Here is a 24,113-nt window from a genome sequence, read left to right on the forward strand (position 1 = left end):
GTACAGGTCTGCCCTTTTTATTTAGGTTTCACATCTTTGAGACACAGCATAACCCAAAAGGAGGCAGTTAAGGAAATATGCAGTTGTAGAGTTAAATGCTCAACATCATCAGCCCTTTGCACAGAAAGATGTGTCAACTTTCCATAGTGTATATCTTAAAAGCAATATATTTATTTGCAAAGCCTCTAGGAAACAACATGTTGTTCACAAAGAAGTCAAGTTACTTCAGACCTTGACTCAACAGAGTGCAAAGAAATACTAAATGAAATTGAGAAGAGTTAAAAAGCACAGAATAGTCACATAGAAGATATGACTTTTAAGGTAAACAGATTACTAAGCCCCTTTACTGATCAAGTTGCTGATATAAACACATACGTTAATCATAAAACATAAGTATGTCTTCCTGAGAAGAGGGCTGGTGCTTTGCTTTGTTTTAAAGAAAATAAATCTTCACACTATTGGTGAAAGGCTTCTAGGCGTATCCTGTTTGGATCTTCTGGATGTCTCAGGGCAACTCCACATCGCAGAAGCAGCTCAACATAAGGTGGCCACAATGAGTCGTCGACTGTTATATAGGGTTCATGTGGTGTGGCAAATAATGTGTTTATAAGGTTCTGGAAGACCAAAAGTACAAGATTTAGAACATGATGTAAAAACTAGAATTGGAATTCTTTTATTCAGACTAAGTTTTTCACCATCTATCTAAAATTTTTATTGGATATTAAATGGTGTAATTGTAAATGTCTAAAAAACATGAACATTAAGACAGCAGAACCTTAGATAATTAATCTTTAGCCAGTATCTGTTAATACGAGGTTAAAAGCATCAAGTAAGAGAGAAAGCCAGTTGTTTGGAAATAACGTATATCAAAACCCTAACTGACTACCAACAAATAATCTTTCTCCACCAATTTTTCAGACTCTAGAAGAAAAGAATGTCCATCTTACAATTTTCCTAAATGTCTTTATTGAAATAAAAATTCTGAAGCTTAATGATAAATGAGATTACAGCTTGCTGGGGTGTCTTATGCTACTTTAATGAAGCAGGTATTAATGTATCTAAATAATTTATGTGTATGTACCTAGCCTTTATTAAAAAATGTACACTTATTATTCAAAAAGCATATATAGGGATTAAGGAGACATGGGCAGGAACACATGCATTGGTTGTAATTCTGGGAATCTATTACATCTGCACAACAGCAAATCCTAAGTCTGTAATTACAATACAAATACGACTTTTAATTTGTCTCTTCAAGAAACTACTATCTATATCTAAGCAAACAGTTTTGAAATTTAACAGGCACTTGAAACTAGCACCAAGTTGCTCAAGAGGAAAAAAAAAAAAAAAAAAAAAAAGGAAAGATAAGGGACATTCACAGTTTGGGCCAAAACAGTTAAAATTAAGAATAAGTCTGAACTGCTGGAACTATTATGTTCTTCCAAATGGAAATCTGATATTACTTGGATGAGTTCATATTTTAAAGAGATTAATATTATCAGAAAAATAAGGACAATTTTAAAGCATTAAAAGAGCTTTAAAATTTGATTTCTGTAAGGAACGTGCCTATTTCAAATTCTGATTTGTTTTCAAAGTCTGCCTAATTTGGCATTAATAGGCACACTGAGATACTTAAGGCATGTAAAATGATTTTGATGATGTAAGTACCAATTCACTGTCTGGGCTTTAAAGTACAGCAATGTCATAGTGACCAGATCATATCATCTTAACACCAGGGTGTTGTTATTCATCAAGTTTTCCCTCAAAAAATCAAAACAAAACAAACAAAAAAAGAAAACACCCTTCCAAAATTGTTTTATTTTCTTATTCTAGGGAAGGGTGGATGCTTACAAGCATTTGCAGAGTAAGGATGGAGGAGGACTAGGAAATTACATTTAAGACAAGAAGGAATAATGCTAGTGAAAAGGTATTTAATGCTCCTTTAGAATTATGCTTTGCAATTCAAGATCGTAAGTTACATCAAAATGAAAAATACACACTAATCAGTGTTAGCATACTTAATCTACTAGATTATACATGAATAATATATATACATCAATACATGAATCACTCACCAATTTCCTCATATGAAATCCTATAGCCCAGTTAATACAAGAGACTATATATATTCCTTAGTTCTCTAACTGTTACTGTACTACATTTCAGAAATACTTGTATTAACATAGTATAAAACAGAGCATGAAATGGAACTATTTGATTTTTTTTTCTTAACCAAAGTATTTGGTTCCCTCACATGAGCCACTAAGGCTCATAAAAGTTCTTTAAGATAAACACTATAAAATAAAGAAGTAAGGGATAATCAATCATTCTCCAGATCAAACAGAAAATACTACTGCCAAGATTTTGGTAAAAATTTGAGGGTTTAATTTTACAGGAATTAAAATAGAAACGTAACATTCTTAAACATTCTACTTTTTAAATATCCTAATTGTATGTCGTATGCTGTTATCTTATTAATATATTGTGATCAGATCTGAGTAGTAGAAAATCCAGTGAATCTCAATATAACAAAACCATCTCACCTCTAAAATTTCATGCAGTGTTATCAGTTGTGTAGCTGGCTCTTCAGAATTTTTCTGCAAAGATAACCACACCAGCCAAATTAACAAAGCCCCCAAACTAAATATTCAGGAAATATCATAACTGAAAGATTTAATTAATTTAAATTAATTTAAGACAAATAAATAATACAACTGTCTTATTGCATAGAACAGAACACTTGAAGATATGTACTTCTTTGTTTAGTTATAATACAAATACAAGGTAGGATTTAAACCAATAATCTATCAGTGTAATATCACAAACTTTAATATTGTTAATCATAGCATCATTGAATCACAGATTCACTGTTGGAAGGAACCCACAAGGATCATCAAGTCCAACTCCTGGCTCCACACAAGACCACCCAAAAACCAAACCAGATGTCTGAGAGTGTTCTTTGAGCTCCATCAGGCTCGGTGCTGTGCCCACTGCCCTGCGGAGCCTGTCCCAGTGCCCGGCCACCCTCCGGGTGCAGACCCTTTCCCTAACCCCCAGCCTGACCCTCCCCTGTCCCAGCTCCATGCCGTTCCCTCGGGTCCTGTCGCTGTCCCCAGAGAGCAGAGCTCAGCGCCTGCCCCTCCGCTCCCCTTGTGAGGGAGCTGCAGGCCGCCATGAGGCCTCCCCTCAGCCTGCTCTGCTCGGGGCTGAGCAAACCAAGGGGCCTCAGTCACTCATACATCTTGCCCTCTAGACCCTTCACATCTTTGTAGCCCTCCTTTAGACACTCCTTTAGACATTCACAAACAGTTTTATGTCTTTCTTATATACCCAAAACTGCACACAGTACTCAAGGTGAGGCCACACCAGCACAGAGCAGAGCAGGACAATCCTTTCCCCTGCCCCGACCAGCTAGCAGTGCTGTGCCTGGTGCACCCCAGGGTACAGAGTTGATCCTTTTGCTGCCAGGGCACACTGCTGGATCATGTTCAACTTGCCATCAACCAGGACTCCCAGATCCCATGGGACAGCTCTCCAGCTTCTTGTCCCACAACCTGTACATACAGCCAGGGTAGCCCCATCCCAGGTGCAGAATCTGGCACTTACTCTTGTTAAACTTCATATGGTTGGGGATTGCCCAGCCCCCCTAGTGTGTCAAGCTCTCTGTGTAAGGACATTCTACCCTCAGCAGAGTCAACAGCTCCTCCCAATTTAGTCCCTGCAATGGTGAACAGCAGCCCTGTAGTCCTCCTGTGTCACCTGGCCTTGCTTCCTGTGGCCACACACTTTCTTTTTCTGCCTCATCTCTAGAAGATCCCTGCTCAGCCAACCTGGCCTTCTGCCCCACCTGACTGACTTCTATCATTTTGGAACTTCCTAAATATACAGAACATTGCTTTTACATACACCTACACATATGTGCAGTCAGAAAAGGTAACAAACAATACTTTGAGTCTATTACTATTAATGTCCATGACTGGAGGAGCATAGTTGGAGTTGGTAATCCTGGTTGAAGTGCTCCCATATCTTCCATGACTTCATTAATTTCTCTCAGATCATGTAACAGTCTCCATTTTCCATTCCTTTTCATGATTACAAACACCAGAGAACCCCAGGGCTAGTCATGGGATCAATATGTCCCACTTTAAGTTGTCAAGCAACTCAGCCTTCGGGCCTTATGTATCCCGTTCTTCCCGGATCGAAGGGAAACATATCCATCTCCTTTTCAAGGCCAACAGGGCCTGGGTCAAAAGGCACGTCCAGGTCACCAGGGGGAGTAACAGCAAAAGCCTTCGATGGCAGTAGCAGCAGAGGGGCCCATGGCGTAGCAGTTGGAAACAAGCCCGCAGCTCCTTCACTATCTGGCAAACCACACGTTTCTGACTGTGGTCCCACAGGGCTCTTCAAGGCCTCAGAGACTGCTCGCCAGGTGCCGAGCAATCCCACTGCAACCTTGCCGTTTTTAGTTGCAGAGTCCCACACCTTAACATCAATTTGTTGCCACATTTCAGGATCATAAACCATCTGATTGTTAATAAGGAGAATAAGCTGTAAGGTTACCAGGACAGTCTTTGTTCCTAAGGACGTATGATTCCCCATAATGTGCAGCTGCTTACCAGCAAGGGGCAGTTGTGTGCGCGGCTGCGCTTCTCTCAGCTTGAGCTTCTTCCCAGCTCCGGTGCGCCCATTTCCAGCGACTTTCTGTACGAGCTTCTCTGAGCGGTTTGCTGAGTTTGGCCGAACCTATCTTCATGAGGCGATCAATGTGCCTGTTCCTGTCCTGGTCTCCATTCTGCTAGCCTGCTCCTTTTCATTCCTTTTTTCTACTTCTTTATTGATGACATAACTTCATTATATCGCGTTGCCTTTTCATCTCGAGGACAGGCTCCCCTCTTATACCCTTCTCCCCTCAGCAGTCCTTTTCCAACAACTTTTCGTTGGTCAAACAACTTCGCCCACTAACAGCAAACCCCCAGCAACTTCCATGCCTTAACGGCTGGAGAACAAGCAACCAGAGATGGCAAGGGGTCTCCTGAATCACCCTTCTTTATTCCCTCTAAACTCTTTTACATTTCTGATGGCTTCATTGTTAAGAGCCTGATGTTATCACCAACCACGGGGCTTGTTGAACCCCATGGCCACACTCCCACATCTCCCCCTTCTTTATTAATATCAACCATCTTCTTGATACGAATTATTACTCCATATATCACAGTACTTAAAAATTTACTAGCAGTGATGGATCCCCATTGTCTTCAAAGGCAGTCTCCTGTTGGACATTACTAATTCCCTGAGCAGCCTGAAGTCTGCTCTTCCCACATCCAGGGTTAAAGGTTTGGTGGCAGTTTTCCCTTGATCACCAAAGATTTTAAACTTGACTACTCCATGATCACTATGTCCAAGACAGCCACCAATTGCCACTTCATCCATGAGACCCTCTCTGTTTAGAAGCAACAAATTTAGAGGGCACATTTCCTAGTCCACTTCCTTAGTACCTGTACCAAGAAGTTATCATCAAGGTGTTTTAATTAATGAATACTTTAATAAATTATTAAAGTAATTAAGAATTGCTTTCTAATTGTTACATTTAATCTTAAATAATTTAGTATACCTCCCTATGTCTAAGATTTAAAATGCAAGATAATTCTTACTTCAATCCGTATCTATACCAAAGGTGTCAGCCTGTGGCAACAAAAGCTAACTGATTCCGTCTTCCTGCCTGCTCCCAGTCCCAGGTGCTGATGTCTGGTAAACAGAGGGTGGAACCAGAAGAGGTTCACAGCAGCTCACGTTGCTGTCTGCCCCATAAGCACGTTCAGTCACAGAGAACTACTGAGAGCACAGGAAGCATCCGTGATGCGAAAGAAAACCACTGATACGCAGAGTTGAGAGTTAGGTGCTTCAAGAGCGCTGCACCAAGCTGGTGAGAGATGCTATCAGTGAGTTCTTCTGAACCCACGTAGCACCACTCTATTGCTAATGCAGACAATTTGTATTTCTGACACATTCAGGCAAATAACACAGGGGAAAATGGCTCTCTCCAGCCTTCACAGTTAATCACTTAGATGCAGATCAGGGGGGACCAGCAGCTGAGCCAGGGAGATCCAACTGAGTTTAAAGATAAAGCAGCTATGAATTCACAAGGACCAGAAATAAAATAAATAAATAAATAAATCAAAGGATGGATCAGAAAATAAACTGTATTTATGAACTCAACAAATGTATAAATAAAATTAAGCCAAGATAAGACTTATTATATTTTATATATCAACATAAATTTTTACTTCGAAGTAAAATCATAAAAGGTAGAAGGTGAGCTTCTGTGAGGCGGGAAAGGGCAGATTAATCCCAAAGACCTTGGGTGATCCTTTTTACTTTACATTTTAATAAGGAAAATTGCATGGAAAAGAGACAAAGGTGGTATAACTAATAAGTTCTGACAATCTGTATAACAAAGGCTGAGAAAATTCAAGGAGTTGAGTTTTGAGAAATTATAAAATAAAATCTTCCTCACAATTTTGAAACACACACACAAATTCACTGTTTCACATATTTAAAAATTCACTGGATATAACTATGAGCAACTTAATCCAACCTTGAAACTGGCCATAGCTTGATGATGGGGTTGGATTGAAAGAAATCCAGAGGTCACTTCCAGCCTGAATTTTTCTCTGACATCACATATATGGTAGCAAAGGAACTAATGTATCTCATACAAAATATATTTAAAAATAAATTATAATGACATCCATGTGAAGAAAAAAAAAAGGACAACTGCTTAAAATGCATCTGGGAAAGTCATTGGCACTTGAAGAAATGTCCTGGAAAAACTATAATAAGAACCAGCAAACAGGGAGATGACGGATCAGGCTGAAATGAGGAGATAACTGATTCAAAGAGGACTGTTAATTAAGTCCCTGAAATTCATTTTCTTAATGGTTTCACAAAATGCAGGCATGATCAATATTTAGTTATAGCAGGATACTGGAAGGCACTGAGGAACTGAAATATACTACTGGAACATGTGTATGACTTCAAAGACAATCATTGTGCCTCAAAGGGTGGATTTGGTATTTCTATGTGCTAAGTATGTAGTTCAGAGTGAAACCAATACTTTTTAATAGAAGCTTAGGGCTCATCAGTTAGAAATAACAGCAAGAAAAAAGACAAGGGTTTAATTTGTTGTTTTTGTGGTGATTATGAGCTAGTAATATTTTGTTTATAATACTGGTTTCTACCAGATTCCAACAAAAGATGAATCCTAGAGGAAGCAAATATAGAAAATGGGTATTAGGATAAGCCAAGGAAATGAAAAACTTAGAAGAGAACAGGAAAGCTATGTTAGTTCTATTTGCAAAGCAAAGAAAGAGAGGGGATAAGATTGCCGTCTATAAATACATCAGGAGGAGTAAACACAAAAAAGAAAAAGAACAATTCTAAGGACAATACTGGCATAAGAATACATGGATCTGTGTTAGACATGAATAAATTTAGACTGTAAATTAGGAGACAGTTTCTAACCAGAGTACTGAGGCACTAGACCAAACTCCAATAGGAACAGGATTAACAACAACAACAAAATTTTAAATTAAGCTCAATCATAATCTAGAAATTGTATTATGTGGTTGTCTGCAATAACATGGAACTAGATTCAGAAATCTATTTCTGTGTTCTGAAGTGTGTCTGAAATGCAATTCAACCCCCACCTTTTCTGTAGCATTTTGTAACTAGTCTTTCAAATAGTAGTGGTCAAAGGTTTATTTTTACTGCAGACTTTGAATTTGTTATGCAAAATACTCCCTGACTGCCTATTTTCCCTAAAGTTTAAGATAATTTTTGGCCAAGTTTGTCTGAACAGAAAGTGATGGTTAACATTCTAAACTATGCTGTAATTATAAACACTTGTCCTTATTATTGTTCCAAAAACATTGTTAGGCAATTAAAATTTGCTTTGCCAAGGAAAATATGAATCCACTTGCCTAGTCCAGTAAGAAAAGAAAAAAAAAAAAAGTAAAGATTTGGAGTGAACCCCTTACCATTTCCAAATCTGGCACAGACTGCAGTCCGGCAAGAAACACAATACATCACTATGAATCTTATTGGGTAAAGGCTATATGCATTAAAAAAGAAAATATCCAGCTGGGAACAGCCTTAGATAATATAAACCAAGCTGAAAAATGTTGATTAAACATAAAGGATCAGCCGTAAGAGTATAATTATTTACTTTTTAAAATATAGCAGAAGACTCTCTGCCAGTAACTTTAAAAAGATCTAATTAAATAAAAATTGAACGTTACAAATTCAGTACTTAAGAAAACAAAACAAAAATACACTCAAAAATACTCACCATTTTTTTCTTTTTAGCTCTTACATCTTTCTCCGGAAGGGGAAAGTGTTCTTCTAGGAACGCACCCAAAGCATTCAAGAGTTCTTCCTTATATGCCTTTACTTTGAAGAATTCATCTTTCAGTTTATGGAATGCTCTAGTATCCAATATAATAATAAAAACATACCAATAGAACGTCAAATTCAACAGACTAATTAAAATTTTTCTCAATTAAAAATTGCTTATTTTCTATTGTTACAAAATCATAATCCTATTATTTGATCTATTTTACAAAACAAGTAGTACTTTCTGTTTGCTCACTTGCTTCTCTTGAAATTTAAGTTCTTCAAGACAAAAAACTCAATATTATAGCAATACCTTCGTTGGCAATGTGATTCAATATCCTCTTCCATCTTTTTTTCAGTTTCTTTAAGAGCATTTAGTATCTTCTTCTGTTCGTCATGCCACTGCTCCTCTCTTTGAAACATGAAAAATAGGAAGTGGCACAACTGATACATACAGTTTTCCTTAAACAATCAGAAGAATAATTTGTGATTTAAAAAAAGGCATTCTTAAGTCCAAACTACTGTATTACCTGCGAAAATCTTCTTTCGAGTTTTTATTCCTTAACTGAACTGTTAACAGCACCTTTTCAAGATCTTCCTTTACTTTCCACAACTGTAAAAAAGTAAAAATAAACCTACAGTTTGCAGGCAGTCACGTCCCTAGTATTTGTTCTATGTAAGGTTATATCTGTAAAACTGGTTTCATATATTAGGTGAAGAGGGCATATTATCTGTAATTTCTTAAGAAATCGGACTATAGAGCAATATATTATTTTTAAATCTGTTGAGAGCCATTTAAAATGTCTCCATTCCAGATGTTCATTGATGTCTTTTTGAAGCTCTGTAAAACAACAGAGTTCTTCACAGAACTCATGAAGCAGATTATGAAGCATACACATGAACTGCCTACCTGAAGAAACACTGAAGAGAAAACACCTACAGCAGCAGGGCTGCATTTTTTAACTCACTGAAGCTGTTTGCAAGAATGAATCCATGTTAAATGCACTAATATAAAATGTATAGCATTGAAAAATGAAGATGCTGCAAGAAAGACTAAGTGCATACATGAATTACATGGTCCTCAATGATAAGGACCTATATGGGAGAGGAAAGAGGAAGAAACAAAGATACTGCAGCAAGAAGCTATATGTGCTCCCAATTACAGGGAACACGCATCTCGGAAGACTGGGTCTTTCAATAATGCATTATGTTCTAAAATGCAATATTTCTAACAGTTTATGCCTTTTAATAAAAACCTATCATTTGGGTGTATCTTGCCTCCTCTTTCACAGTCAGTGAAAACTATTTTATAAACTGCTCAAACAAAAATTCTTCTACAGACGCAAGTGTGCCCTATGTATGCGATACCTGAAAAATGACTGCAGCCCTCAACAAAACAAGCCACAAAACAGACCATCAGATCAAACGTGCTAGAGCAATACAGTCAAATCAGTTTGTAACCAAACAACACATTAACTCTGTCTCTTAACAGCAGTTGGGTTTTCTGTTGTCAGTGATTCCAGAGGGAAGAAAGCTGCTAGGAGGAAGGAAACCAAAAGGTACTTCGAAAAAAACAAACACCAACAACATAGTAACATGCACATTATCAGCTACTGTTGCATTCCAGTGTCCAACTAACACAGTGTAATGCTACCACTAACATATTCCTGATTTGCCCTTTCTTTCAAGTTTGGTAGACCTCAAAGACATATTTGCACTGAATGCCAGATCTAAGAATACCAACAATTGTTTGTAACATATAATGTTACGCTAGTTTATACCAAGTATGAAATGCAATAGATTGAAAACTTTGGCTTAAAAAAGTCATTCACTGCAACTAGGAAATTTTAGTAATTATAATTCAGAAGAAGACAAACATCAGAACAACCACAACGCCTAAAAAACCACACACAATAGCTTATCAATAGACCACCACGGAAACAATTGTAGTTTTTAATTTTTTTCAACAAAATGATATCAATTAACAAACAAACAGACTTACCTCTTCTTTTCCTAATGTTAGCAGTACCTCTGGATTAGTTGAAATTACTGAAAAATAAAATGAATTGAGTTTTATGCACTGTGTGATATAGGTTTGTTTTTACTGAAAAGCAGTCTGTCTAGAGAGAAACTACTGTAGCCTTTAAAATGCTGGGCTAATATTCTGTCACTTTGGAAGGAAAAAAAAAGTGCCATGTTAACACTTTTGCATTACTTTTTTATACATGAATGAGCACAGGTACACAACAGTGAGATGTGAAGTACGTACTTCAAGATAAACAAGCCTAATTTTTCGATGGAAAAGATTCCATCAACATTATCAATCTGTGGAATCAAATTCCTTCTTTCTTCAAATTCATTGTAATACATGTTCATCAAATAATTAAGGAACTGTGAGAATGATCAGTATTATCTTTATTTTACTTTGAGAGCTGACATACACTAGTTTTTACATTGCATACCCAACTCATTTTATGACATTATAAAAACTTACTTCATCTGAACGTTTGGCCACATTTTCTGCAGTCTGTATCCCTACAATTTGCAAATATCAAATCTAAGTTATGCAGAGAACGACAGTTTCACAGGGTCACAGACTAGCTAAAGTTGGAAGGGACCTCCGGCGATTTTGTAGCCCAACCCTGTAACTCAAAGCAGTGTCAGCTGCAGCAGGATGTCCAACTGTGTTTTCTTAGGATCACTAAGTGAACTGGATTCACTGTATTGTAATGAAAAACTAAAATGTTTTTTACCTCTTTTCTCTATCTAGCTAAAAGGGGTCAAGGAATTCAGATATTTTAAAACTGCTCTCATGAGACACACCTGCAGTCCTGCATTCAGCTCTGAGGCCCCCAGCACAAGAAGGCCATGGACATATTCAAACAAGTCCTGAGGGGGGTCCCAAAGGATGAACAAGGGGCTGGGGCACCTCTCCTATGAAAACAGGTTGAGGGAGTTGGGGTTGTTGAGCCTGGAAAAGTGAAGGTTCTGGCAAGGCCTTTCAGTTTCAATGGGGCCTACTGGAAAGCTGGTACTGGACTCTGCCAAGGAGAGAAGTGACAGGACAAGGGGTAATGGCTTTAAACTAAGAGAGGGTAGGTTTAAATTAGATGTAAGGAATAAGCTCTTCACTCAGAGGGTGGTGAGGCACTGGCACAGGTTGCCCAGAGAAGCTGTGGACGTCCCATCCCTTGAAGGGTTCAAAGCCAGGTTGGATGGGGCTTTGGGCAGCCTGGGCTGGTGGGAGGTGTCCCTGCCCATGGCAGGGGGTTGGAACTGGGTGGTTCTTAAGGGTCCTTCTAATCCAAGTCATTCTATGATTCTACTTCAATAAAAAAAATATCCTGTAACAAAAATGAAAAAGATTTAACCTCTCATAAAAGCATTTTTCCTAAATACAATACAGTGGATTCCATTAATTTCTAAAAGTACGTTTTTGATAATTTTATAGTAGTTTTACATTCTCCACAAATTTTGAGAATCCTTGTATTAGTAATCTTAAGCAGCATTTGTTCAGTGATGAAAAAGAAATCATCCAAACCAGTGAGCTCAAAATACAGACAAATTACATCTCAGAATAAAATTTTTCCTTTGAAAATTATTGTCTCTAAATCTCAAAATATGAGTATAGCACTCCCATATTGAGCTCATGTTTAAGAACTGTAGGAGGCAGTCATCTGTGCTGTTTATTAGACCAATATTTTTTTTAATGACATGAATATCCTATGTGCAGATGGTAACATTCCATGTTGAGTTATACCCACATTAGAGTTCCTTTCATTGTCGTATTTGAAGAAACCTATTCAACACTTCCCCTTCACCCCCCTGTATAGTGAGCATGTATTTGCCAATACTGTGCCCAAAGAAATGTAAAATTGCCAAGTTATAACCTCTGAAAATAAGGCTTAAATTGAAATACTGGGACAGGCCCTCATTTACAAGAAATAAGCTAACCATTACCGAAAAAAAATCCAAAGTAACAAGTCAGCCTGACATTCATGCCACATCAGCAATTAGCAATTTCTGTTACTCCTATTTAGATTAATTCAGTGTTTTCAATCAAGTAATTCCTCCTTCAAAACAAACAATAGCTATGTCATGGTGTCGGCTGGGATAGAGTTAATTTTCTCTGTAGCAGCTCATATAATGCTATGTTTTGGATTTGTCCTGAAAAGTGCTGATAACACACTGATGTTTTCTGTTGCTGCAGAGCCACGCTTGCACAAAGCCCAGGACGTTTCAGCTCCTCATGCTGCCCTGCCAGCGAGGAGGTTGGGGGTGCCCCAAGAGCTGGGAGGGGACATAGCCAGGACAGCTGGCCCAGGATGGCCAAAGAGATGCTCTACATCACACAACATGCTCCAGAATAAAAACTGGGAAAAAGAAAGAAGGAGGGATGCTCAGAATAATGGAGTTTGTCTTCCCAAGAAACCTTTGTCTAATGAGCCCTACTTCTCTTGAAGTGACTGAACACCTGCCTGCTGATAGGCAGTAGTGAATGAATTCCCTGTTCTGCTTTGCTTCTGCATAAGGCTTTTGCTTTACCTAGCATGCCATCTGTCTCAACCCATGAGTTCCCACACTTTTACCTTTCTAGTTCTCTCTCCTATCCCACCCAGGGACGTGAGCAAGCAGATGTGTGGTGCTGAGCTGCCTGTAGTAGATAAATCAGAACAAGGTAGAAAGAAGCCATGAAGAACATGAAAAATTTAAGCACAGTAGACCCTCCATTTTCATACACCCACTGTAACCCTATTTAAATTCTTAGCAGCAGCTTCTTTTTTCCTCCTCTTAAAAAAGTAGCCAAAAAGGCGAAGCTTGGTCTGCAGAATGATATTATTTGTACTATAATATGCATAGATAATCTCTCCAGTATAAAACTAAGATTTCTAATAATAAATCTTATCACCTGGGAACAAGTATGAATGGTTGAGTGAAGCAACTCAGCCAGCCAATAAAAACAGGTCAAGCCCCAAGAATATTTTTAAACAAATAGCCTGAAGTTTAAAATAATTGCATGTTTTAGTAAAGAAACCTAACATCTCCAGGTATTTTATCCAGATAAAAATGAAAGTGTTTTCAGTTCATTTCCTTTCAGCCAGCAGCTTATTCATGAACAGCAGCCAAGAACCAGTATTTCCTAAATTTATTCAATGTCATACTTTTGGTCTACATACCTCTACTCTAAGAAACATTTGAGGCTGACTACTCTTACAGGCTTGCAAAGCACATGAACTATAAATTTATTCCAACAGAAAAACAGCATCTATTTATAAGAAAAGAAAACCATTTGTATTTTTTCTAGCTCCTATTACTTGTTCATATGCTATGCAGCAGTTACCTGAACTTTGAAAAGAAGCTAGAGAAGTGACTTTAATGTTCACCTAGAAACACATTCCAGTGTGACCAGAGTATTGAAAATCACCATTTGCTGTCTACATTGTGTTTCCAAAACGCTAGGAATGTTAGGAAGACCAAGACTCGTCTGGCATTTTAATATTCAAAAGAGTTGAGCCAACGTATGCATTTAAAGTTAAATGAACAAGTGTTACTATGCTGAAAGGAGCTAACAGGTCCTTGACATGTGGATGCTAACAAATACTAGTGATAGTGCAGTGTAAACTGTCTTATGAGTCTCTAAATGGGACATCTGAAAGAGCAGATTACTTCAATCAGTTAGATACTGAATGGTTACTTTCACAGTCTCTGGTCACATCAGCCTTAAAACAGAGCCGAGTCACTTAGCACTGATGCTTACATACAGAAGGCATTTGGAAGAACTGAGAAATCTGTTTGTTCTGACAGATATGCTGAACAACTGTGAGACCTACCACTTGTCTCAGTTGTTTGTGCTTCTTAGGATCACTAAGTCAGCTTGATTCCTGTGTTGTAGCAATAAATTAAAAGAATTTCTACTTCTTTATCTAGCTTGGATCTAAAGGGGTCAGGTATAAATACCTGAAAATACATTTCAGGTATTTTAAAACAGAGTAGTGTGTTTACCATTAGAAGTTCACTTCAAGGTTTCAGCTAGTAAATTATAATAAAGCACACTTCTGTACAAAATTAATTGAAAAAACAAAACAAAACAAAAAAACAAGGAAGTACAGATAAAAATATGTCTGGATAAATTACAGTTAGGTATTTAGCCACACTTGCAAAGATTAAAAATATACCAGCCTCTTTTATGACAGCAAGAAGACAGAACTAGTCATTTACTAAAGTAGTTCTGTCCTAAAAAGGAAGTACAGATTAAAGAAATGAGGGAGAAATATGAAAGGTGACAGGTGTCATCTACCTGAACTTGTGCAAAGCATTTGACACTGCCCTGGACAATATCCTTGCCTCTAAATTGGAGAGAGATGAGTTAGATTGTATGACCACTCTGTGGGTAAGGAATTTGCTTGGTGGTCACATTCAAAGAGTTGCAGTCAATGGCTCAATGTCCAGGTGTAGACCCGTGATGAGTAGAGTCCCTCAGGACTCTCCCCAAGGGGGGGGGAATGAGCATTATTAAGGGGCTGGAGCACCTCTCCATGAAAACAGGCTGAGGGAGTTGGGGTTGTTCAGACTGGAGGAGAAAAGCCTTGGGGGAGACCTTATAGCAACCTTCCAGTACCTAAAGGGGGCCTACAGGAAGGCAGAAGAGGGACTCTTTGTCAGGGAATGTAGTGACAGGACAAGGGGGAATGGCTTTAAAAGAAAACAGATTTCAATTAGATACATGGAAGAAGTTCTTTACTCAGAGGGTGGTGAGGCACTGGCACAGGTTGCCCAGAGAAGCTGTGGATGTGCCATCTCTGGAAGGCCAGGTTTCACAGGGTTTTGGGCAACCTGGCCTGGAGGGAGGTGTCCCTGCAGGGTGTTGGAACTTGGTGATCCCTCCCAACCCAAACCATGATTGGTTTCTGTGAAACAATCACAGAAAGAAAAAAAAAAAAAACAAAGGATGACAGGATAATGAACTTTTGTGATCTGGTGCAAGACATTTTAGGAAATATGCTAACAATTATTTCCCATTTAACCGACAGTGGCAGGAACTATGCATTCTTGTCCAGAATCATAAGTTGCAGTAGACCTTGCTTTGAGAGGAACCAAAACGATAAAACAATATGGCATAATAATATACATTAAACATACATGCTATGGTGGGAAATGTTGTATTTTAACTAGTTTAGCATGGTAATACAACAAGACATACATGACTTAAAATACAATGAGAAAAACATACATGGCCTAAGATGCTTAGATAAAAGACCTTGCAAAAGTTAATGTGAGTCAGCCTTACATGTAAGCAGTTACTTACATTCAGGACTTCTTATTTGCCATTGACTAAACTCCACTGTTAAAGCTTTCATTCGCATCGTTAACAAGGAAATCTGTATAACAAGAAATTAAGGATCTCTTTAAGTGTGTTGAATTGTTCCAGAGTAAAATAAGATAGACTGGGATAAAAATTAATTTATTAGGTTTATACAGAAAAAAAAAAAACACACACAACAAAAGAGCACCTATTGGAATATACCATTTATACCTTCAAGAGGATTAAAAAAGCCAGTTCCAGTGATCAAGAAATGTTTTCATTCTTATTTCAAAAGATGGAAATCAGAAGTACCCTGAATTGGTATTTTTCCCCTTAACTTTCTCTTTGATATCTGACAGTTACCACGACTGAAGATGAGCCACTGGAAGCCACAGTATTTCACACCCTCATTACATCTTAGATGCATGGTTGATACACATGTAAGGTTAAGTAGACTGACACTGATAGGTGTGATGACTAAATAAAAGAATGTCTTAAAACAAAACAAAACAAAACAAAACAAACAAACAAAAAAAACCCACAGACAAACAGTAGTCAAATACATCTCCTATCAAAACTCCATTTGCGGACTCAAGAAAAAATGTTTTGGACTACTGCTCTAGCTCACTGTAACCATTGAAAATATAGCAGCAATAAGACTACACATTGGTTCAAGGAAGTTTTTGAAAAACAAAACAACCACAAAAAATAAACAGCCACAGATTCCGTAAAAAATGTACTTAGTTTAAATTAAATGCATTTAGTTTACTATGCTTTAGAGAAAGAATATATGTGTTACTATTCCATTTCCTGAAGTTGGGGACTGCACCTATTATTTTTCTTCAAATACACCTATATGTAATATGTGTTATCATATGTATGTATCATACAATGTCTGATAGGAAATTAACCTTTCATTGAAATGCAACAAGTAGTCGAGCATTCAATGCATTCAGTAAAAGGCACTGCAGGTTGCATTTAGCTTTTTCTTGACCGAAGGAGAAAAAAAAAGTGCTAAGAATCATCAGGCAAGATCTCATAATAAATATATCAAGAATCAAGAACGTAAGTGTTGCTTTTCACTACTCAAAATAACTTTGAAAATAACTTTGAGAAGTACATCTTTAAAAGACAATCTTTTAAAATATTAGGAAGAATGGGGAAAAGCAAAACAACAACAACAAAAAAACAAACCTCAAACTGAAAGAAATAAACTACCATACAGATGTTTTTTATTTTGTACATCAGGTGGTGTCAATCCCTTTTGTAATTCTGGAGCACAACTCTTGACAACATCATCACTCTGCTCTTTCATCTTTTAAACTTCATAAAAAGGATGTACAAAGTGTTCTGGTTGCTCCAGTAACTGGACATCAGATATACAAATAACTTAACACTACCTTTCAGCAGCTGTAAATCAAGCACTCTTCAACAGACAAAGAGATAAAGCCAGTATTCATATCAGGTGCCTCTCTCACATGCTATGTACATGTATATTCCCAGCAAAATACACTGCTCAGTAAGGAAACCATGACATTGTAGAATAGACTCATCCTCAAGCTTATAGAATAAAACCACATGGAGTACATTGCAAGATTATGATCTTGAGGTGATTAAGAAGTGAACATCAGTGACAAGGTCAAGAGCAAGAAAAAACCCACAGCTTCTTTGCCAGCCGCAATGAAAATAGAAGTGCCTATATTAGGGATTTAATAAGATCATAACAAAATTGCTGACAGAGGGTCCAACATAACCTTTTCCTCTCCTCCCCATTTTCTGTCATGAAGTACAATACATCCTAGCAACTCCATTTAATCATTGTCTTACTATAAGGGTTTTTAAGAAAAGCACATCTTCAAAGTTTGAGTATTAATTACAAGGCTTTTACAAGGCACAATTACAAGTATACAAGGTGCACTACAGTAAAGCTGGAAAGAAGCATAACTCTGTGCCTACATCCAATGAAAATTATACAAGAATTATTTCTGCTGTTAGGATTTTACCTAGTCCTGTAAGAAGAAAGATTGTATTGTATGGATGTAAATATTCATCTTTACTTATTATTTATGCTGATTAAATAACAGTTTAGAACAGTTTATTAGTAGCATGAGATATACATTAGTAATTCAATATCTAAATGTGTTCTACAAATACATCTCTGAAAAAAATAACCCGTTTCTGTTAATCATTCAAATATATTGAATGAACTATCTGAATATACTTACCAAAGTCCTGTAAGATAAAGATTTATAAAATGTATTATATAAATATTTCACTCACCATCCAGTATATTTCCAAATTTAGGGTCCACAAAAAAATTCCATTTTAAAAGTTTGTATTAAGAATTTACAAGCAACTAAACAGTGAGCCAACACTGCCTTTTTCCATGTTCCTCAAAATTTCAGGATATAGGAGCTCATGTTCATGCACTCAACATCACTCTAATAATTTCTAATTCAAGCATATCAGTTTTCTAATGATATCCACAAAGTTTCCAAAAACAAATTTCCAGAGTAAAACTAAAGAGATATAGTTTTAAAAATACATGTACAATGATTTGCTCCTTATGTTAGTCATACATCAGGTTGTACATACAGGACTGCTTGTAACCTTTTTGCTATACATAAATACAACTTTTCAGCGTTTGCTGGACACTAATGTACTTCAAAATAAAGTCTCAAAGTTAAAAAGAGTAAAGCTGCCAACTTCAGGGCATAAGTGAAGATAATTTCATTTCCTTCATTTTCTTTTTGGAAGCACACCATTTCATTGGAGAAAAAACAAATATTTTGTGAAGAATAAAAAAAAAAGTCTTACTTCGGCATCTGATTCTGTCAGTGGTTCTGCTCTTTTAAGTGTTATCTTGCTCTGACACTGGGTAAAAAACAAACAAAAGACAGAAAATGTTTACTCACTCATGCCTTTTGCAGCAAAGAAATAAGATGTTTAGAAATTCCAACAAAAACTGTTTACTATAAGAAAAAAAGCTTTTACTTGGCTCTTACCACATCCCTTAGAATTTGACCCAGAACAGCAAATATTTTGAAACCATACTGCAGTAGAAAAGTAGAACTTGAATTGAAAAGTAGAAAACCATCAGCTAACAATAAGAGGATGTATGATTTCAGGAAAATGGCAAGTTAAAAGCGAAAAGTTGGCATGGAGAAAGATACTGAACAGATAGAGAGCATGAGAAACTGGGAAAAAATGATAGTCACGGACAAGGCTGGATTGGGAATTAGCACAAGTGCTACTATTCTAGCTTTCCAAATAGAGATATCACATTATAATACCCATTTGTTTCAACTCATTTAGTACGGCAATATACTGTACACTTTAGGCGTTCTTGTTTGTTTGTTTGTTTTGTTTTTGTTTCTTTTTGGAGTGCAGTGTATCAGCTCACATTGACTGCAGTGGGATGTATACCAAGACTGAAGTTCCGGTCACCACAGCTATCCAAGGCTATAGCATAAGTCACCTGCTAAATAAACTCTTTCTTGTTTTGTAACTGTCAGCAATTCATTCTGCTCCAGGACAGCGCAGGATGCACTCTACTAAGCAGAATTACTAAGTGGTTCTTTGAAATCTGTGTGAAGTGCACAGTCCAATCGCTTCTTAAATTCAGACAGGCTTGGCGCAGTGACTACGTCCCTGGGGACCCTGTTCCAGCGTGCAACCACCCTCTTGGTGAAGAACCTCTTCCTGATGACCAGCCTGAACTTCCCCTGCCTCAGCTTAACACCATTCCCATGGGTCCTATCACTGGTGATTACAGAGAATAGGTCACCTGCCCCTCGTGAGGAAGTTGTAGACCACGATGAGGTCCCCCCTCAGCCTCCTCTTCTCCAGGCTGAACAGTCCTACATCCAAATCACTTATAAAGACATTGAAGAGGACTGGCCCTAAAATGGAGCCTTGAGGGACCCCACTAGTGACCATCTGCCAGCCAGATGCAGCCCCATTAACCACAACCCTTTGAGCCCTGCCTGTCAGCCAATTGCTCACCCATCGTGTGATGTTTTTGTTAAGCTGTATGCTGGACACTTTGACCAGTAGGGTCCTATGGGAAACTGTGTCAAAAGCCTTGCTGAAGTCCAAAAAGATCACATCAGCTGGTTTCCCTTGGTCAGCTAGATGGGTGATCTTATCATAAAAGGAAATCAAATTTGTTAGGTGGGACCTACCCCTCATGAACCTATGTTGCCTGGGACCAATGACTGCATTGTCCCCCAGGTGCGCCTCAATAACTTCAAGAATCAACTTCTCCATAATTTTACCAGGCACTGACATGAGACTGACAGGCCTGTAATTGCTAGGGTCTTCTTTCTTACCCTTCTTGAAAATTGGGACATTTGCCAGCTTCTAGTCTACTGGGACCTCTCCAGATTCCCAAGATCATTGAAAAATAATTGAGAGAGGTCCCGCGATGATGTCAGCCAGCTCTTTAAGCACCTTGGGTGCTTAACACTTCCATCCAACACATGCAACATCCCTTGCATATAACACACATTATCAAATGAAATTAAAAATAAACATTTCGTTTTCTCCTCTAATTTGAAACTCTCAAAGAAAGTTCACAACCTCTGAAACGGTACCAAGCAAAACTTCTGTTGATAACTTACGACAATATTTCAGAAACCATCCTAGTACAGGATTCCCTGCCACTTGTTCAGTATTAACATATGCATTGTTCTAAATTCTTAATAACATGAAAAATGTTAGGTTTATACATAGAAGCAAATAAAATCACATTATCCTTTTAAAATCTAATTCTGTGCAATTTATGCATCATGGTTTGTATGTGCTTAGTTATACTTTAAGATGAGAAGTATTCTTACATCAGTTTCTGATACTTTAATGCCTTGAAATTATAATGTAAAAACACAAGCAAATAAGTGGTACATAAAAACTATCTAAAACTCAAATGAAGCAATTAAGACACTCAAAATATAACTTTGAACATGAGTTTTCAGTAAACTCAGCAGAATCTTATAGAACACATAACGTTTGCTCACAACTGTTACAAGTTTATCTTTGCTGGGATTGGCCTAAGTAAAAAAAAATGCAAATAAAACCAACTTGCTTTAAAGTGGTATCATTAGCATATTGGATTGTCTGTCAAGAGAGATAAATTTTATGATTAAGGATGTAACCGTCAGTTTGCATGAGTGTATGCTAACAGAAGCCTCATGCAAGGTGGGAGTCAGTTACGGTTCACAAGTACTGAGGGTCTTAAACGAAAGACACATTGGGAGGAGAAAGAGGCTCAGAAGTGTCTCAGTGTAACGATACTACCAGAATAGAACTATTTTTTCTGTTTTCCCTAGTTTTAATACGTACTCCCATTCTATTAAGTATTTAACTCCCGCTAAACATTTAACTAAATCAGCACACTGTAAACAAATATTGACACCACAAAGCAGTCTTCGTTCCTGCCAGCACATCTACCTTTGGCCTTTTTGAAGGTCTTCTTCCTTTTGTTGTTGTTGTTTCTTTGGAAGGGGTGCAGTAAGCATACAATGAAGGAAGAGGAAATAACAAAAATGCTCAGTACAGTTAACAACAAATATGATCCAATATTCATGATTTACATACCTCTTCCATCTGACTCCAGATACTCTCACATTCATTCAAGAGTTCCTCCCTGGCATCTACAGCACTTGATGCAGTTGATTCTTCAGTCTATTAACAAGCAAATCTAGTGGTTACTATGCAGATCAACAATCGTTACTAACACATGACTGAATCATACCTATGTTAGGTCAAACATGAACCAGAGCAATCCCTTTGAGTACAGAAGTTTTTAGTTAACTCCCCAGTATTTCTAGACAGGACCTAATCATTTAGTAACATCAATTAGCTTTAATATTGCAGCAAAGTTTTGAAATAGGACACTAAAAACATTTTAATTGAATCACAAAGACCTGAATTTTGAAAACTGCTTTGGATCATCTGCATGTTCTTGCTCTTTTTGTTTTTCCTGACAACTTAAATAAAGATACAATGGGAGAATAAGTGCGTATCTTCAAAGCCATAATTTTCTTCATACGTCCACAAAGCTCTTAAGGATAGTTACTTCTGCTCTGTCTTACAGTAAGTGTCCTAATCCATTTCTCCTTAGGACACTTTTCAGATGTTAAACAAAAAGATTTGGAATTCAAGTGTCCTGGGGGTTGCTAGAAAAAAACAAACAACAAAAGAACCTGAAAGATATGCAGGCAACTAAATAAAGAGAGCATGGATGGCCAGCAGACAAGCATCAAGGGTTAAGTTATAAAGTTTGAGAGATGGTTGGGTTAAATAGAAACACATACATATTTAAAAATGTGATCCCAATTAAGTCTAGAGCGAGAGACATTAAGTGACAATAGCAAGTAAGAGAAAAAAACAGAAAGGCCAAATTGGCACTCAAAGGGATTTTTTTTTTAAGAGGCAGGACATTTTTAAAAGTATTTAAGTGGATCACTAAGGCCACCAAATAGGTAAAGATTAAAAAGAAGCATTAATAAACACACAAAGAAGAAATAAGTGTCTCCATCATCTTAATGATGCAAAAATTCAACCTTTTGTTCTTCTTCAGAATAAAAGTGAGGGATCACAGAAAAATATGCTGAAAAAAATAATTTTGAAAGAGTGAAATACTCAAATAGCATTTCCAAAGTTCAAGAATGCCATAGCAGAGTGAATAAGAAAAAAATTAAATAATCATAATCTCTCCCTGAACACTGACAGTATTCTACAGAACTGAAAAGTAGCAATACCTCTACTAAGCCTTCCTGGCAAATTTGTTGCATCAATAATTAAAAACAGAACACTAAGAAATCTGGATCACTGTGATCTGATAAGGTCTAACGAGTACAGTTGTTGCAAAGGAAAATCATTATCTTCTTAACAGTCTTGGAATGTCTCCATAACATGAAAGAGAACTAGCTCACATAATTTATTAAGACTTCTGAAATGCCTCCAGCAAAGTCCCCCCACAGAAAGCTAATAAAGAAGTTAAGCAGTCTTGAGATGTGACTTTTTTTTTTCTCTTAGACCAGAAATTGGCAAGGAGACAAACAGAAATAAAGCTTTAATAGATCTTATTTACGGCAAAAAGCCAAAGCAGCAGAGATGAGAGGGCTTGAAGTTGAAGAAAAACAAAACAAACAAAAAATAACCTTGGGAAACTTTAAAGGGTGTTGACGTTTCATCCCCCAAAAGTCCGATCCCCATTTCACCCTGGACCTCTACTCAGTAATACAATTCATCAATGTGAAAATATGATATGAAATAACTATCTCTACATACGTAGCAAAAAAAGTTTAAATGATTACAAAGATTTTAACATTGTTGACCTTCAAAACTTTCCCACCTGCTTTTACAGTTACAAAATGTGTATGTTTTGAGGAGATACTATAGGTCTCTCTCTGTACCAGCAACTAAATTCATCTGTGGTCCTTAATACCCTGCTATTAATTTTAACTCTAAATTACATTCATCAGTGTCATTCTTTTTTGCATACATCTTTCCTTGTATCATCCAGTTTCCCCTTTTTCTGTATGGTAAGATAAGGTTTCTGTTTGTACTTCATACCTCAAAAATGGGGGGTTCTCCTGCTGTTTCATCAGCTGTGCTGTGTCTTTGCATTGTTATTCCTGCCATGTTATATTCTTTCTTGTTATTCAAGCATTGGCATGTTGTTATTCCTTCTTGCCTCGTATGCAGGCAACACACAACTAGGTAAAACAGGCAGTACACAACTAGGTAAACTTTTTTTTTTTTTTTTTTAACTTGGTAAATACACCAATTTCTTCCTTAAAGATTTAAGACCTTCTTAACAAATGTTTAGTTGGTGAAGGAAAATAAACAATTTTTAATTATTTAATATTTTTTTTATTTTATTAAATATAAATCTCCCCTCTCTCCCCCCCCCTCAAAGGGAAAAATGCTTTTACTTCAAGATTTCACAATTTCTGCTATTGTCTTTCACATACAGGTAAGGAATATGAACACAAAAAAGATGCAAATGACACATTTAATTTGTCACGACCCATAAAGACCACACAGCTAAGGAGATCTCCGTTGAAGGCAAGTGAGTTATAGAAATCACAGACTGGTTTGTGTTGGAAGGGACCTCAAAGATCTCCCAGCTCCAACCCCCTGCCATGGGCAGGGACACCTCCCACCAGACCAGGTTGCCCAAAGCCCCATCCAGCCTGGCCTTGAGCACCTCCAGGGATGGGGCACCCACAGCTTCTCCGTGCAGCCTGTGTCTGCGCCTCCCCACCCCCTGAGGGAAGAGCTTCCAACTTCTTCCTTACCCCCAATCCAAACCGCCCCCCTGCGCCATAAACACCCCCCCCCTCCAACCCTAACGCAACGAACCCCACCGAGAAGCCTCTACCTTTCCTGTGAGCCCCATTTAGGCTCTGGA

General features: G+C 37.5%; 1 protein-coding gene across 1 annotated transcript in view; it reads right to left on the bottom strand.

Moving 5' to 3' along the window:
• The window catches only part of CENPK (centromere protein K), a 24,455-nt gene continuing 342 nt past the window's right edge, over positions 1-24,113 (bottom strand). The window contains exons 2-11 of the mRNA XM_082783321.1: positions 23,273-23,415; positions 21,290-21,376; positions 18,512-18,568; positions 15,698-15,770; positions 10,394-10,440; positions 8,922-9,004; positions 8,705-8,803; positions 8,348-8,483; positions 2,544-2,597; positions 1-614 (exon numbers count right to left, since the gene is read on the bottom strand). Of these exons, the coding sequence (XP_082639447.1) occupies positions 456-614; positions 2,544-2,597; positions 8,348-8,483; positions 8,705-8,803; positions 8,922-9,004; positions 10,394-10,440; positions 15,698-15,770; positions 18,512-18,568; positions 21,290-21,376; positions 23,273-23,415 (938 nt within the window). The 3' untranslated portion in view covers positions 1-455. The remainder of the gene's footprint in view (positions 615-2,543; positions 2,598-8,347; positions 8,484-8,704; positions 8,804-8,921; positions 9,005-10,393; positions 10,441-15,697; positions 15,771-18,511; positions 18,569-21,289; positions 21,377-23,272; positions 23,416-24,113) is intronic.

This window comes from Aythya marila (assembly GCF_965140915.1).
Source record: "Aythya marila genome assembly, chromosome: Z".
Lineage (NCBI taxonomy): Eukaryota > Metazoa > Chordata > Aves > Anseriformes > Anatidae > Aythya > Aythya marila.